Source organism: Pseudorasbora parva, chromosome 10 (assembly GCF_024679245.1).
Source record: "Pseudorasbora parva isolate DD20220531a chromosome 10, ASM2467924v1, whole genome shotgun sequence".
Taxonomy (NCBI): Eukaryota; Metazoa; Chordata; class Actinopteri; order Cypriniformes; family Gobionidae; genus Pseudorasbora; species Pseudorasbora parva.
The window spans coordinates 41716810-41733697 of NC_090181.1; the positions used below are offsets into that span (position 1 = coordinate 41716810).

Consider the following 16888-nt stretch of genomic DNA (forward strand, 5'->3'; position numbering starts at 1 on the left):
GTAAGCATGGAAAAATGAAAGTCAGAAGAATACACATCATATTTATTTAGCGTTAGCATGACGCTGCAGTTTCACAATACACAAATTACACTTACAAATAACAGTAAAGTGCTGCAAATATTTTTTCTTACACTTGAAAGACGATTTACACCTTTACAAAACTTCTCTTGCATATGCATATTTACTTTCAAAAATCAATGCGATTCTTTATGTGATTCTTTTATATATGTGAGCGTCATTTACGCTGTCATCGCCCGGGTGTAGCCCACAAGTGCAGGTGAGACCTGAACAGCACACAGTTTAAACTAAACTCATTTAACCCTTGCAAACATTCAAGAGCAAGACGCCGAAGAGAAAGAGAAGGTGTGTGTGTGTGTGTGTGTGTGTGTGTGTGTGTGTGTGTACTGAAGACTTGAAAGAGAACTCGATATTTGTGTGAGATGGCACACAAATATCGAGTTCTTTTTCAAGTCTTCGCTTGAACGGACAAATTCACACAAAAGTTGTCAACATGCCAGTTTATTTTATAAAAACATGTAATAATACTTTTTTAACAGCCCAATGTTTTAAATCTACAGTTGTGCAGTTTTAAAGGGGATTTATGGCATTTTTGATGCTTTATATTTATAAACAGGTTTATTAAAAATAGCAACATTTTATGTCAAATTCACATTATTATCTACATTTCTCAGTTTAATTCATGGTGACAACAAGAATGTTTAGTGGGAGATTTCTGCCATCTACTGGAAAACAAACACTTTTGCTACTTCTCAAATCTTAGTGAATAGTTTCTGCATGAATGGTAGATGCAATTAGACTTACTATTTGTGTTTAGGCTATAATGTGGCGGTGTTATTCTTTTGTATAGTTTAACTATCATCAGCCTTTAAAAAAATAAAAATAATATATGAACACAATGACAGGGTAAAATGGACTGGACTCAGCTAGGGTATAATTTTAGGGTGTGCGAAAACATAAATGCATTACAAAAATAAAACAGTACCTGTGTTTCCTCAACTTGGGACAACAAGTAAAATCTTGCCTAGGGCAGCAAATTGGTCAGGGCTGGCCCTGCTTGACTGAATAGCTTTTGTAACTTCAGTAATGATTAACCTTTATTTCATTTATACAGTGAAGATTATAATATGGAATGCTATTTTATATTTGATTACTTTGTCGTTTCTGTACCTGAAAAACCTGAAAAGCACTGTTCATTTTATATGCATCTGTGCTCTGCTGTATATATTTGTGTTGTTGCTTGTAGTTTGATTCTATGTTCTTATTTTGTTTATTTTTATTTGACAGTTGAATATAGCTAACAACTAATTTGCCCTGAACATAGCACAAACCGTGACCCTAGGAACGTGAGTAAAGTGAACCGTTACATCGGTGCATCTCTAGTTTTTGGCACCATGAAATTTGAAGCATGTGAAAGATGAATTAAAACACTTGAGCAGAAAATGTGTCCTTTTTCCGTTTTTGGGGATTTATTCTCTTGACATCTGGCATCCCCAAAGCTAGTGGTGCTTGTTACCAATTCAAGATAATGGAAATGTCAAAAAAACAAAAAAAACATCAGGACTAATAATCAGCAGGGCAAATATCAAAACGATTATTTTAATTATTTTTAATCAAGAGAAGCAGAAATCATAATCACGATTAAAATAGATTTAATCGTGCTGCCCTAGCATATTAGCATACAGTTGAAACATAACAACTGAAATTGAAGAGGTTTGAATACTAAGTGCAGGATGATGTGGATGTGCATGAAAGAGACATGTCAAGTTCCGCTAGGTTTTTGACATTCATGTGACTGGAGCAGTTGCGCACACACACACATACGCACGCGCACACACAGGCACGCACGCACACACACTGTGCCACAGGCGAGGCCTTACTGATCACTTCCACTTATACCATTTTTTTTTTTACTTTCTCAACATTTTCATCTATTTATTTGGTGGTTTGTGTTTATGATATTTTGTTCATTTGAACAGATGACGGTCCTGAAAGGCCTGAATGCATTCCTCCCAAATTACAGACATTACAAAATGTGTCTTTAGTAGTCAATATTCTTTGTTTTTACTATATTAAAGAGCAGACAAGGTTTACACCAATACTAGAATAACATTTTCTCCCAGCCTCATTTCATGATTTTAGAAGAGAGATCAAAAGACTGTTTTTATTTTCCACAATTGTGTTTAGATGTTGTGGATGCTTCAAATGAAATCATATGGACATCAGTGGGATAATTGCAGACCTCCAGTGCTCCAGCACAATGATGGATCACTGACTAATGACTGCATTAACATTTGGGAAGGAAAACACATTTTTAAAAACGTTTTTTTTCTTCTCCGTATTCTTTACAGTGTTCATTCAAAAGAACGTAATATGCATATTCCCATGTCTTTTCAACTTCTGCAGCCAATTATGGTTTTACGATAGTTTCTCATGTCATGTTGCTGCTAAGAGCCCTACATGCTGACAGAGCACCACTCCTTCGCCAGCAGAAGCAGTCAATGCAGAGGATATTTAAATAGTCATCTTTTGTGGTTTATTATGTGTGCAAGGTCATATAGCTATTCAGGTTTTAATAATGGCTTTCATGGGGTCAAAGTCTGATCGTTTCCCATTGTCTTGTACTGCTTGATCGTAATATTGTGGGGGGTTTTGTGTTACAATGTGTTACATAATATTCTTTACGTTTAGTTTTTTTCAGTCCAAAATGTATGTATGGGTCATATGGCAAATACTGTGGATTTTGCTTAACTTGAGTTAAATCTGGAATATTCAGTTTATTCTGAAATGTTGTTTACATGGCCGTTTCTTATTAACAGTGCTGTCTAAAACAGGATTATAGCTGTCCGACTGTTACTGATTGAGGGAAGATGAAATGACCTTTGGTACAGTTCCATTTACATCTCAAATACATGCGTGTTGACAACTCACAACTGTCTAATGTCATCAAAACTACAGACTTCAGTACCAGCCAGGTCGATACTGAAAAAAAAAAAAAAAACGTGACGCTGTTCAGTGTTATCATAATCACCTCTGACTGGCCATTGTGTCCTCACGCTAATTAAATATGACTGTGATTGGATACAATGATCAGCGCTTCAAAAAATAAATATTAAAATATATAAAATATTTTAAAATAATTTGTAAATATTAGTAATAATATGTTTTTTTTAATTTATTTTTTAACCATATTAGAATAAGCTCTTTATCTTCTGTATTATTCAACAAAGATGAGCAATAAATCATCGTATAGTAATGGTGGGAATCTTTAGGCACCTCATGATCCGATTCCAAAACAATTCTTGAACTTTCTTATTAATTCATCTTATTAATAAAACTTAAAAAAAACATTTTTAATTACTTTTTAAACATAATTGCACACATTGTAAGCAAATTTCCTCACAGCGCATATCCTGTGCAAGGAAGCCTTTGAATGTCATTGTGATTCATTCCAACCTTTCTGGATGTTATTAAATATCTTTTTATGGTTTGTGTGTCCTAAGCGTGTCTCAGAACATTGACTGTTTCTATAGCAACTTGAGCTTCTAATGGCAGCTGCGTTACCTGTGATTTTATCAATCAGCAATTGGCTCTTTTATTTAGAAGGCGGGACTTACTCCTCCATATTAGTGATGGGAAGTTCGGTTCTTTTCCGCGAACCGTTTCTTTCGGACAGTTCGCTTCAGTGATCTGGTTAAAAAAAAACGGATCACCGGTTCTTTTACGTTTTTACGCAATGACGTCATTTCTACCGCCATGGCGGATGAAAATACATTCAAACACATTCATATAAAGTATTTTGTAATCAAAACTTAGTATAGTAATAATTATAATGGTCATCATCTTGGATACGTTTTTTCATTTATGTTTTGCAAAAACACTCAATACAGACACTGTCGTGCAAACTGATGTTTTACACAGATTAAATAAACTTACATTGACATGACATAAACTTACACAAATCCTCAGGTCATCCGTGCTCATTATCAGCATCAGTTTTCCGAGAGAAACAGCATCAGCTGTCCCACTCCGAGAGAAACATTTCGGTTACGACGCTATCACGCATGCTCAGTATCTCAGCTCACCGGTTCTCGAACGTGTCCGATAAAAACGGTTCTCGGTTCTGTACTGGTGATCCGAAAACCGCTGCAACTCTGTCCTGACTCGAGAACCGCTGTATCAGTGTGTGTGTGTGCTGAGCTGCGAACTGCTGCAAGCTGAATATGTAGTCTATATCAAACCTACTGTTTTGATTACATTTTAAAATGTGTATCAACTTAGAAATTAAATAAGAAAAACGCTGTTCCTGAAAATATCATGCATTATTGATAAAACAAATAAATGTTTAATTTGACCGTTTTATAGTCCATTGTTTCCAAACTTCAAAATAATACAGTGATAAGACATGCGTTATGATGTTTCCAAACGTGATTCGTTTTATACACTTAACATGCATTTCTTTTGAACAAATAACACGCGCATACTCAGCTCATCGGTTCTCAGTATCGAATGTGTCCGAAATAAATGGTTTTCGATTCTGTACTGCTGATCCGAGAACCGCGCTTTCGGTTACACGCGCATGCTCAGTATCAGCTGCTCGTGAGCTCTCACAGCAAAACATGTCTCACTTCAGCTAACGGTTGGAGTCAATACATCTACTTCAAGATAATTATTTCTAGTCAGAGACTGTCACTCATGTCAGAAACTTAGTAACTATAGTAACTTGTGGGATCAGCGCTGATTTGAGACGCGAACCGTTTAGAACGATTCAGTCCGATTTGGTGAACTGTTTCGACTGGTTCACTATAAAGATCCGGTTAAAAAGAGCGATTCGTTCACGAACCAGACATCACTACTCCATATTGTGCACTGTCTCCCATTCATGAGTCTTTCTATACATCAAGGCTTTGATATTAGCAACCTCTCTCTCTATTACACGACCAGGCGAACCCCCAGGTTTTGTCAGTGAGTCAGTGTGTGTTTTCTTGGGCAGCAGGAAGAGGCCCGACACAATGAGGGCTGAAAAGCAGAGCATGTGAGAGGCTGTGATAAGAGACACGCCTGTGCTGTTATTGCTGCTCTTCTGCCCTGATCTCTGCGTCAACTCTTTCATGAGCGCACTACTGTAATACACATTTTATTTGTTTATATGTACAGCTTCACACAGTAAAGTAAACATACATACATCTGTATACACACCAGATATGTGCATTAAATTATTCCAACTCGCTAGAGGTTTAAAGTCTCAAGATGTATAATCGTTTTACATTTTAAAGGTGCAGTAAGCGATTTCTATAAAACACTGTTGATATTAGAAATCAACCGAAACAAACACACCCCTCACTTCATTGCTCCGCCCCCCAAATGCACATACACTTTCTCTTTATCACTCTTTATAACTTATCTCTTATTTTCACTTTGTCTCTTTATTATAGCAGAAGCGAAGCAAAAGTATGCTTCATGAAAAATAAAGATGATGAACAAACAACAAGTCAGAACAAAAAATTAACATACATGTACAGTACACAAAAGTATATACAAGCAAGAGCTGGTTTCAGTCTCCTGTAGAGGTCTTCACGGGTCCAAAAATGTATACCCGAACCCGAAGAGACACGTAATGTGCTACACAGAACCGACCCGGACCCGTCTATTATTTTTAATAACTACAGTAGCCTATATGTGTTAAAGCAAAACATTGAATTATAGATAAGACGTTGGTTGTGTTTCATTATACATGCGCAAGGACAAGCACGTTGGCTTGGCTAAATGTTTTAAACAGCTCTAAAAATGTTATTGGCTATTAGGCTAAATTATAAATATAATAGCCTATTAATAATACAAACATTAATCAAACATGGAAACCTGGAAAACATTTAAAATAGCCTACTAACGCTAAAATAAAATAAGAGAGAAGCCTTTGGGGGCTTTAAAAAAATAGCTCAACCTTAAACGGTTGAAAATGTATATAAAAGCTAACCATAGGCCTGTATTTTAAATACTATAAAATAAAGTTGTTAGAATAAAATTATTATAATATAAAAAATGACAGAAAAATATATTAAAGTGATGTAAAAATGTGCGTTAAACTCCCAGCTCGTGCAGTGATGGAGCGCAGTATTCTGAACAGAAACGCATGAGCTACTTGTGTGACTATTGCACTTTGATTAATTAAATATTTTCATTTCGAATCGTTTAGTTTAAAAGTGGACATTTCAAGCTTTCTATAGGCTAAGCATATTTCTCATGTCTGTGAGGCAAGTAGCCTGCTGCGTTTCGGTTTATTTATGAGATGCGCTCCAGTTCATAAGCAATGAAAGCGATCACTCCGGCGACTTCGTCACGATTAATGTCTGCTATTTGCTTCTTATTTATTAAACCCAGGCAATTGGCCGAAGAAACCTTTATTAAAATTAAGATACAATTTAAACAAAACAAAAGAATGCTTTCTACAAAACAAAACTTAATGTTAAACTAAATATAACCACCAAAATAATTTCTGACTCACTCGCTTCTTTGCACTTATCATAATCAGATGAAATGTAAAGATAATATTATAATAGGCCTATTCAAACATAATATGCAAAAAGAACGAAAAAAAAAAGAAAAAAAAAACTTTGTTTAACGGCTACAACAAAGTGAGCTACAGATAAATGTCTGAGCTGGATTTGATCATTTTACCGGTGAGCGGTTCATGAGCGCGCGCCTGTTGATTATTGAGCTGAGTCAAGTCAAGTCAGCTTTATTTATCTAGCGCTTTTACAATGACGATTGTTTCAAAGCAGCTTCACAGTGTTAACCAGGACAATATTGCAGCAAAGTTTGATTTGGCTGTAGGCTACAGTCGCTCTGGGAAAACAGCGATGTTATCAGCTTATTTCATTAATGTTAGCTTTAACATGAGTCACACCGGTCTGCTTCGCTCATTACAGGCTCGTTTTCAGAATGCCAACGAATTAAAAATGGTCAGGTTTTAATCGGGCTCGAGCTCATAATTACAGTTAATGTGTCGGGCCGAGCCGGGCAGCGCTCGGACACAACGTGCACAGGCTCGGGTAGGGTCGGGCTTGATTTTTTGAGTCCGATCTAAGCTCTAATTGACATTTAAGGTGTCATTGCTGCTCGACCACAGATCCGTCATCTTTGAGAAGCAGCTGCAGAGTGGGGCTCAAATGAGGCCGCTACTGCTGGCTGGTGTATGTGGATATGGCTGCGGAGAATAGTGGTCTGAGCATCTTTAACCTTTACTTATTTTTTTATTTTTTTGCACAGCTTGCAGATAGCCTCTGTTGGATCCGCTAGTTCACCATTTGCATTTGGTTTAGATCCATAATACTGCCAAATTACCGATGCACATCTTTTCTAGGAAAATTTTGACACATGATGAGCAATGACGCGCGCAGGGGAGTGGGCCGGGTCAGTGCGGAGTAGATGATGATATCGGATATCGCGATATTTTTTAAGGAGATTATCGCCCCCAAAAAATTGACATATCGCCCAGCCCTAGTGTTCGAATACTTATTTTCCTCACTGTATTTATCAGGTAGATTACATGGCAAATTTTCTCAAGGAAAACAAATCTTTGAGCTAATGCTGTAAACTATGGGAGTCAGTAGAGTTGTAGCCTACTATAATAGGCTACTGAAGGTAGAAATTACCTGATTTGTATACAAACACTTAAATGACACTCAATAATGTTTTTTTTTTAAAATAATAATAATAAAGTTATAATATTACCTTTAAATTACATAATCAAATATCTACTCTATTTCTATATACAAATCGTTTTTTGAAATATAGACATTTAAATGGTGGTTGTCATAAAAAAAAAAACTTTCCAGATTTATTCATGCATGCAATAAATATTGAAGAACATAAAACAAATTATAATGAATATGTAATATGGTGCATATATTTGGCAAAGTGCTCCTCTCTAGAGTTTTTCTTCTAGCTCACTAACACTGGATATGATTTTTCTGAGGTAAATTGTGACGTTACGTGACCTTGTTTGCATGCCGTTTTACTGATGTCTTTCTGCTGTTTAAACACTGACTGAGCGACTTCATGTGACTTGATACAGATTTCGGAATAAGTTGTACTTTTAACACACTTCCAGTGTGAGCATCTAAAACGTGGTAATTGGTATTTGGGTAAAAGAGAAGATCAGTTCATGTGCGCTCTTAAAAATTTTAATATCAATATTTTATATATATTTTTTACCCAGCCCTAGTAAGTTACTCTTACTCTTAGCCCATCCTGATTTTACACCTTGTCATCATTTAGGATTTCTATTTGCCTTAATCAGACGTGGACTTTCCCCATCACACAATTTGCTTCAGCTTTTATAGCTTTTTATGGTAATATCAGTACCAGAGATGTTATTTACATTTAGATTTTCAGACACTCAGAAATAGTTGATATTTGTTGGGCATCTAAAATACAGTGTGTCCTAGCATAAGCACCACTGACCCTGCGTGATGATGCTCGTCCACATTTGTCAAATGGGTGTTCTCACAGCTTTGTCAGTCTGGCTCCAGGCAAAATATTATTTCAGTCAAATCCATTCCTTGTCATCATCTATCATCTGTCCCAACTGCTATTATAAATCAGGCCACTGCTACCAATTGGTTGCAAATGCCAGTGTTTCCCTTGAGCAGCTTAGGGCTGCTTTAATTTTTTGTTTAGGAAAGAGGAGGTGCAGGGTTCAACCATAAACAATTTTTTTTTTTTTTTTTTAAATCCTTGTTATTTATTAATGTTATTATTTTTCTTGGTTAAATTTTTTACTTGCCCTGCCAAGTCTTTACTGGGTCCCTTACAAAAAAGTAATACATAAAATGAAATCATTATTGTTTTTGTTGTGTTTGACCTATTTAACCTATGTTTTTGACCAAATGTCAGATACCAGTAAAATTTCACAATTGTAAATTTCAATGTCGATAAAACAGGAACAAATATTGTATTATTAGTCATGGCCATTATTTGGCTTGTTTTTTGTGAATTTGTGTTTTTGTCTAATTCTTTATTTTTGATTATTTTCTCCACAGATATTATTGACAGGAATGAACTGAGGACATTTTTTGAAACCAACTGCTCACAGATTTATTTTATCTTCTATGAAAATTTCATTACACTGGAAAGTAACTTAAAGCAAAAAGGTAAGACACGTTTGTTCATCTGCTTTCTGGAGCTCAAAATGCACTGGCTGTGCCATGCTCATGTGTTTGCCAGTGGATCATATCTGGGGAGATCTGTTTATTTACATTTACATTTAATCATTTAGCAGACGCTTTTATCCAAAGCGACTTACAAAAAAGGGGAGAGTAATAGAAGCAACGGAACAGACAAGGCCAAAAACCTGTAAGAGCTGTAAGAAATCTCAATTAATTAGCACAATACACAACAATATATATATATATTTTTTTTTTTATTTTTTTTTTTTATTTTATAACTCTAGCCTGCTCTGGGTCTATACATTACAGAATTACAGAGTTTTCACACATATAGATAGTTTGGTTTGTTCTGAAACAGGGACTTCATTTGTTACAATTTTCCATTTTCTTGGTTCGGTTCGTTTTCTCAATGCAATGTTTTAAAGCGTACCAAAATGCAAGTCACGTGAGCACTACTGTCCCCTTATTGGTCAGAGTTTCCTCTGCGTTTGCTTCATGAGCTTATTTCGGCTTTATTTATAACTATCAAGACACGCAAACACTATACGAATGTAGCCGTCATTCCAGCTGTTAAATTATATACTACATTAATATTAATACTGCAGCAAATTCAAACACACTGTCTCTGGATCTCCAGCACTGTCTAGAGGTTAACTGTGTCAAGACACACACAAACACTATCAAGGCTTCATCAGGACTGCATTCTCGCATGGAGAAGTGCAATTACACAACATTTTAAGATAAAGAGAGCCTCTTTTGGTTTTCAACTGTGTATTATGCTCACTCACAGAATCAGACACCATTATAGCACATTTCCCTTTATGAATTATAATACCATTTGGTTCGCTGGGTCGGATTGCTTTCATAACTCAAGCAAACCGTTCCAGAGTTTGTTTGGAATCAGTCCTAGACTACCTCGTTCGGGCGGTCTCAGGTTGATTGTTTTGGTGCTGATCCGAGCGCGATTGCCATGTATGCCTTGTGAATTTCTGAAACAAACACTCAGGTGTGAAAGCCCCCCTTTTTTCTTAAAGGGTCATGAAACCCCAAAACACTTTTTTTGAGATGTAAACAGATATGTATAGGCTGCACATCATTGAAAACACTAAGGGTACTCATTAATCGTATTCATATGTGAAAATAGTTATTTTTGCATTTTTCAGAGCGATTTCTGTCTTCCGGTTTGAAAAGTTTAGTCGGAGCAACGTCACAAATGCTGACGTCGGCACGGCCTTTTCGGCCCAAGTATGGGCTGCTGGGCACATGCTGACGTCGACCGCTCCTCGATATATATTCATGACATAAAGCTCATTCAGTCCAATCCCTGCGCTGTAGTATGCATACAAGATAATTTAGTTCATATGCATGAGACAGTCACTTCTGTCAGGCTCATCTTCCATCATTATTGTAGAGATATGGTGGGGAAGTTTTGGAAGCAGCGTGCGGAAAAGTCACGGAGGAAAGCTAGGCGTTGTGCTGATACGAAGTAAGGTAAAGGGCGCCGAGCGAGCTGTAACCGGCGCCGTCTGTGGAAGCGTTTGCTACAAAGGCTCGGTAAAGTAAAATTCACCTGAGGAATCGCACGCCGAACCTGCAAGCGTTGACTATCTATGTCAGGAGTGTAAAATAACCAATCTGTAATCTGTAGGCTAATGAACAAAAGCCACGTCCTCTCCGTTTTATTTGTCGTCACAGCCATGCACTAAACCGCATGTGTTCGGGCTCTTAGTGAAACAGTGTGCATATTTGGACAAATATAGATTTAGCTGCCGAGTGATAGACAGCGCGGATCGTCACGGCAACCCAGCGCGCGTCGCTCTGCTTCAGATGCGCGGTCGAGACTATGAAGCCTCAAACCCCTTCGCTTTTACCCCGATCTAGAATTACACATCTCTGTCGCATCGCATGTTGGGTGGTTCACGTTCTCTTATCACGTCGGCGCGTTGTTCATCTTGCCAAACAGCGTGCATATTTGGACAAATATAGTTTTATCACGTTTGCAAAATATTTCGTCATGCAGAATAACATTTATTTTCATTTCTCACTGAATTATGCTGGTTTGAACTTTGAAGAGCTGAATGATTTGCGATCTCTGCTGCACGCCACTCATAGCTCTCTCATTCGCTGTACTCATACCTCATTTAATCTCACTGTGGTAAACTATGCCAACGTGAACCAAGAACATGTCTTAGAACCGCTGTAACTGCTGCTGTTGGTATCGCTAATCTTAATGCACCTACTGACACTCCCCTATTTATGCAAACATTCCCTCTTTTCACACAATACCATCCCACCTTTTCACAGTCGACCACTCCCCTTTTAACAAGCTTTTTCAAATCGAAGGTGTGAAAAAACACTGCTGCAGCAGGGGGGTTTCATGACCCTTTAAATACATTTATATATACATAAAATATTTCAAAGTAAATCTGAAGTTAATTCATAAAAAAGTTACCCCAAAAGAGTTTGCTCTTAAAAGGACATCTTTGCCAAAATACTGCTGCTATCCCTTCAGTTTTTGGTGAATGCAAAAGTGATCAAAATCAAAATCTAGTTGCGGTCTACAGTTAAATATGATAAATATCCTGCTAAATATGCAATATCATCTGTTACTGATATTTAAAACAAGAACTCATCAGTCAGATAATAACTGATGTGGTCTTGTTATATATTGTGCTTTTCTATTGTAGTATACATACTGTATACTCTACAGTATACTCATATTTCAGTTTCATGCTACATTAGAAGGTAGCTTGCTTGGATAAAAAGGCAGCTCACAAAAGTTTTGAATAATGCATGATCCTTCCAGAAAAAAGAAAAAAAAAGATTCAGTCCAATACTTCCTCAGCTTGACGTAACAGCCCTGGTTCGCTGTTGCCTGCATGCCCCCTCGTGTGAAGTTAATGAGGCTTTTGTTTCTGTTGAATCCCATCACTGACCAAAGTGGTTTTTCTGCACTGTATTCAGTGAAGGTCACCTGTCCTTCATTCTGAAACACAATGGAGTAGAAGTATTTGTTTAAAAGTTACACCTCTTCATTTCCCTGAAGAAAGTGATGTTATGATCCAGCTGAGTTAGTTCAGTTTAACTTAGTAACTTTTTGGAAAGGAATTAAAATCTTGGAACTCAGATTTCCAGCATTGCAATGTAGTAATAAGTACATTTAACCTTCTCAAGAGCTTAAGATAGTGTATCACCCTGGAGAATAACAAACTCCTAACCCTAATAGGCAGGGTTTTTCCTGGGGCGAAAATGGTCTTCAGTGGTGAATGAACACACAGCTGAAAGTACATTACCCATGTGAACAACGAGCCCAATACTGACAGTAAATCCAAAATAAATGGAAAGAAGCTGTTTGTAAATATTAACTTGTTTAATTTATTCATACAAAATAAAAATTACTGTCAGGACACATTATAAAAGAAAGTGCTTTATATTTAAATGATTTTACCTATAAAAAGTCATTGAGTGTCTGATTAGTTATCAAAATTAACAATAAAGTAACACATTAGATGGCAGGTCTACTATTTTTTATTTTTGCATATATGTGATTTTTGGGAGAGTTAACCCAAAAATGTGCATTCTTGTCATCATTTATACACTCTCAAGATTGTTCCAAACCTGTATGAGTTTCTTTATTCTGCTGAACACAAAAGGATATTTTTATCTTAACTAAACAGTTGATGAGCCCCATTGACTTCCATAGTATGGAGGAAAAGTATACTATGGAATTCAATATGGCAGAATTTGGTTACCCCCTATTCTTCAAAATATCTTCTTTTGTGTTCAGCACAGATCATTTGACATACAGTATCAGATGTTATGTTCTGTGCATTGCTATGGGTATCACTGTAAATCCCATTCAATTGCACATTTCAACATGTTTGTCAATCCAGAAACTTTGCAATGTGCAGTTAACAGCATGGAAAAATAAAACAATTAAATAAAATGTCTAACAAGCTCTAGAACTTGAATGGCTTTCTAGAGGTAAATGCAACATTTCATGACATATTGTTTACAAACCGTTTTATGATGTCTTTCTGTGGTTGAAACACTTACAATTTCAGCAAGTTGTACTTTATATTTCAACATACCTTCTGATGTTCATTTATGTTTATTTCATTCTATATCTAGTAGTAAAGAGGAAGTGATGATTGTAATGAGAGATGAATTAATACATAATTTTTTTAATTAAATAAATATTATCTACACAAAATGATACAAATTAGGGATTCAGAATTAATTGCAATTGACCTGAAGTCTCGCTTAAACTGATTTGGCTTCTTGCGATTTACTAAATCACAAAGGCTGCAATAGTTTTTTATGTGCAGCTTGTCAGTTAAGCGGCTCTGTGATCAGTAGTAAATGCTGCTCCATCTGAAAGCACTGTGAGTTTGAGTCGCTTATAATGTGTCTTTGAAAAAGCAATCGTGTTAATTCAGCTACAGTGATAGTATGATGCCCACAGGGATTTCCTGGAACGCTGACAATCTGCGCATACAAAAATTGCAGCCTTTGCCAAATCGTGTGTGGTTTAATTTCGCCCTAATGTGAATACACAAGTGAGCCCATTGTAAGTTATGTGAAGGGGTCGAAATAGTACTGAGAAAATATTATTTTGATGTACAATTACTTTCTAAAAAATGTGTAAGTAGAGTAAAAATTACTTGAGTAAAAAACTACTTGAGTAAGAGTAAAAGAGTAGCTTATTTAAAAGTACTCATGAGGATGCTGCGGATTCTGCCCTCCTCATAATAAACACTTTACACTGCAATTGAAACATGTAGGAAAGTTCAGCATGTTTTCTAGCACTATAGATCATGAAACCTGTGTGCATAAACATGAGTGATTCTGAAATTACACAACTAACTATTGCTTTTTTTCAGGGAACAAATCGCAACGGGAGGAGCTGGACTCCATCCTCTTTATTTTTGAAGTAAGTCTTTTCTACAAGTGCCTTCAGCGTGCTCTTCGGTAGTGTTTAGTGTTGTTTGATGCTGTTGAGTTGTTAAACAGCTAGATCTGTTTTTGTTTGCCTCACCTGCAGCTCTTCAATGCTTTTGCACTGATGGTGTTTTTCTAGACTTGTGTGCTGCTCTGCCCAGAGCAGGTTTTTCCACTCTCTCTCTTCTGCTTTTCCTGGAGGTGCCGTCCTCCCTGTGTTTTTCCCGCGTGGCTGAAAAGTAGACACTAGTTTGCAATACAAATAGGCAGGCAGGGCATTCTCTGGTTTCATTTGCTCAGGGAGGTGAGCAGTCTTTCTTTTTTTAGGAAAAATAGAGTCTTGGTGTGAGAAGAGAGTTTGCGTTGCATAAACAGAAGTTGACTTTAAAGGTCACCCTGGGGAAATGCCTTTAAAATCTTTAATCGGAATAATCGCAAAACAATACATATCATTTCAAAGCAGCTTTACAGAAAATTCATATTGCTACATTTCAATTTAGAGCTCTCTGTTACCAGAGGGGACTGTGTCAAAGTAATGTTCATATCTCAGAAATGTACAGTTCTAAGATAATACAAATTATGCTAATATGTATTCATTTAGGCAGAAAGAATTATCTCATTAAAGCAATTATTACAAGCTGAGATCATAATGATTACAATATATAGAGCATTTGGCGTGATTCCTCATCTAAAGTTCTCGCAGAGGTTGGCGTCGTCTCTTCACAGGTGTTCAGGCTTTGAAGTCTTAAGAGGCTGGATCCAAACTGGAGCTGATGTACCCTCTAGTTACCTCTGGATGGGACAAAAAAGCAAATATAAAATAATTAGCGTAGCTGCTGTTCATAACATTTCAAGGGCGGTATGATGATATAGTGAAACCAAAAATTATTCAGACACCAGATATCATTTTTTAATCATTTTTTAAATTTCTAATGGACACTTTAGTTCATTTATGTAAGTGAGGAGAGCAAAATAAACTGTAACATATTATACCCAAACAATAATGTGTTTTCTTCCTTTTGTTTTATTCTAAGAGATTCTGTGTACAGGTTTTTGGTCCACTAAGTACTATCTTAGATTTATCTGAATATACAAAAAAAGAGGAAGAAGACTGGTCATCCAATATTTTATATCTTTAACACACTCTGTCAGCTTCAATAAATCAGAGATGTGGTCGGGATGAAATATATAACTGAGTATCATTGGCATAACAGTGGAAACTAATTCCATGTTTTCTAATATTATGATTACAATGTATATCATTATATTATTATCATTATTATATTACAGAGAGCCTTTGTGTATATTGAAAATAAAAAAGGGATTAAAACAGACCCTTGCAACACTCCATAATTTATTGACATTAACTTGGATAATTCCCCGTTGAAATAAACAATACAGAATAACCTTTTCACATGGTCATTCCCTTAATTAGGGCCTTATAAAATCCCTTATTTTTATAAAAAAAAAATTTTTTCCATTTTCTTTCCCAATCAAATGAAGGCATAAAACATTAATTTATCTTTAAATCATATGAAATTAAACAAACTTTAAAACTAATACATTTTTGGTCACAATTTCAAGTTAAACTCAACTTTTATTTTGACAGGTTTCCATAAAGACCTTTGAATTTATGTGTGTATATGATGAATCAATCTAATAAAGTGCTCTTGCAAGCACAAAGCACTTTTTTTTTTTTCAATTTCTGTGAAATCCTTTGTTATACAAAAACTGGATTCTGCGATTCCGTCCGTGTTTTCTGCATCACGGAAATCATAGGGCCCTACTTAATATTTCAGTCTTACTTCACTTTAAGACAAGTCGGTTCACCTGGCAGCCATCTTGGTAACACCCCAGAGCTGCTATTGTGTATGTAGGCAAAATTAATATCTCCTATCTACAGTACTTGAACAGGGAAACTATCAGAACCTGTCTAACGTGTTTTAGGTCGGTAATAAAATATGACAGCAAAAGCTTTTTCCATTCTTTGTCCAGTGTCTGTGCTATTTCTCTTTTGGAGTTATGAACACTAAAATGTCTTTGTTGTGGCTTTCTCCTAAGCTTGCACAAGTGCTCATCTACATCTCGTTGCTGTGGTCTCCATTAGTTGTTGTTCCATCTTCTTTGTTTCTTCTTAGACTTTTTTTTATTTATTTATTTTAATTTACCTTGATTTAACCAGAAAAGACTCTCTGAGATTAATAATCTTTCACAGGAGTGTCATGGCCAAAATGGGCAGCAATACATCAGTTTCATCACAAAATATTACAACACAAACAGACAAAAAAAAAAAAAAAACTAAAAAGTTACATATCGTTTCATTTGTCGTCAGTGTCCATTTGTCGAATAACTGTTCTAAAATTATCCAATGACAGCAAATTCTGTAATTTAAATTTTTTGATTGTGGAAGATTCCAGCTGCATACACAAAAGCCTTTTTGCCTAATTCTGACCGAAAAAAAGGAACAGAGAGAATAAAACATTTTTTTTTTCTGTTTTATGAGACCGCAAAGATAAGCTGGCAACATTCCCAAATGGCCTTATAAATAAGTAGATACCAGTGCATTTTTCTTCTCTTAAGCAATGAAGACCAACCTACTCTTATACAGTATACAGTAATGATCAGATATAAATCTCAAGGCACCATGAGAAACGGCATCTAAAGAGGAGAAAAGATATGACGGGCGAACTGATACACTACGTCACCATAGTCAAGCACGTGTAGTAAAGTAGCTGTAACCAATTTCTTTCGTGCATTGA

The 16888-nt window shown here is 36.1% G+C and overlaps 1 protein-coding gene across 6 annotated transcripts in view; it reads left to right on the forward strand.

Annotated features, from left to right (window-relative positions):
* The window catches only part of ralgapa2 (Ral GTPase activating protein catalytic subunit alpha 2), a 253571-nt gene that overhangs the window by 46596 nt on the left and 190087 nt on the right, over window positions 1-16888 (forward strand). For all 6 annotated transcript variants that reach the window (XM_067456168.1, XM_067456163.1, XM_067456165.1 and 3 more), the window contains exons 2-3: window positions 9063-9173; window positions 14072-14121. In XM_067456168.1, the coding sequence (XP_067312269.1) occupies window positions 9063-9173; window positions 14072-14121 (161 nt within the window). The remainder of the gene's footprint in view (window positions 1-9062; window positions 9174-14071; window positions 14122-16888) is intronic.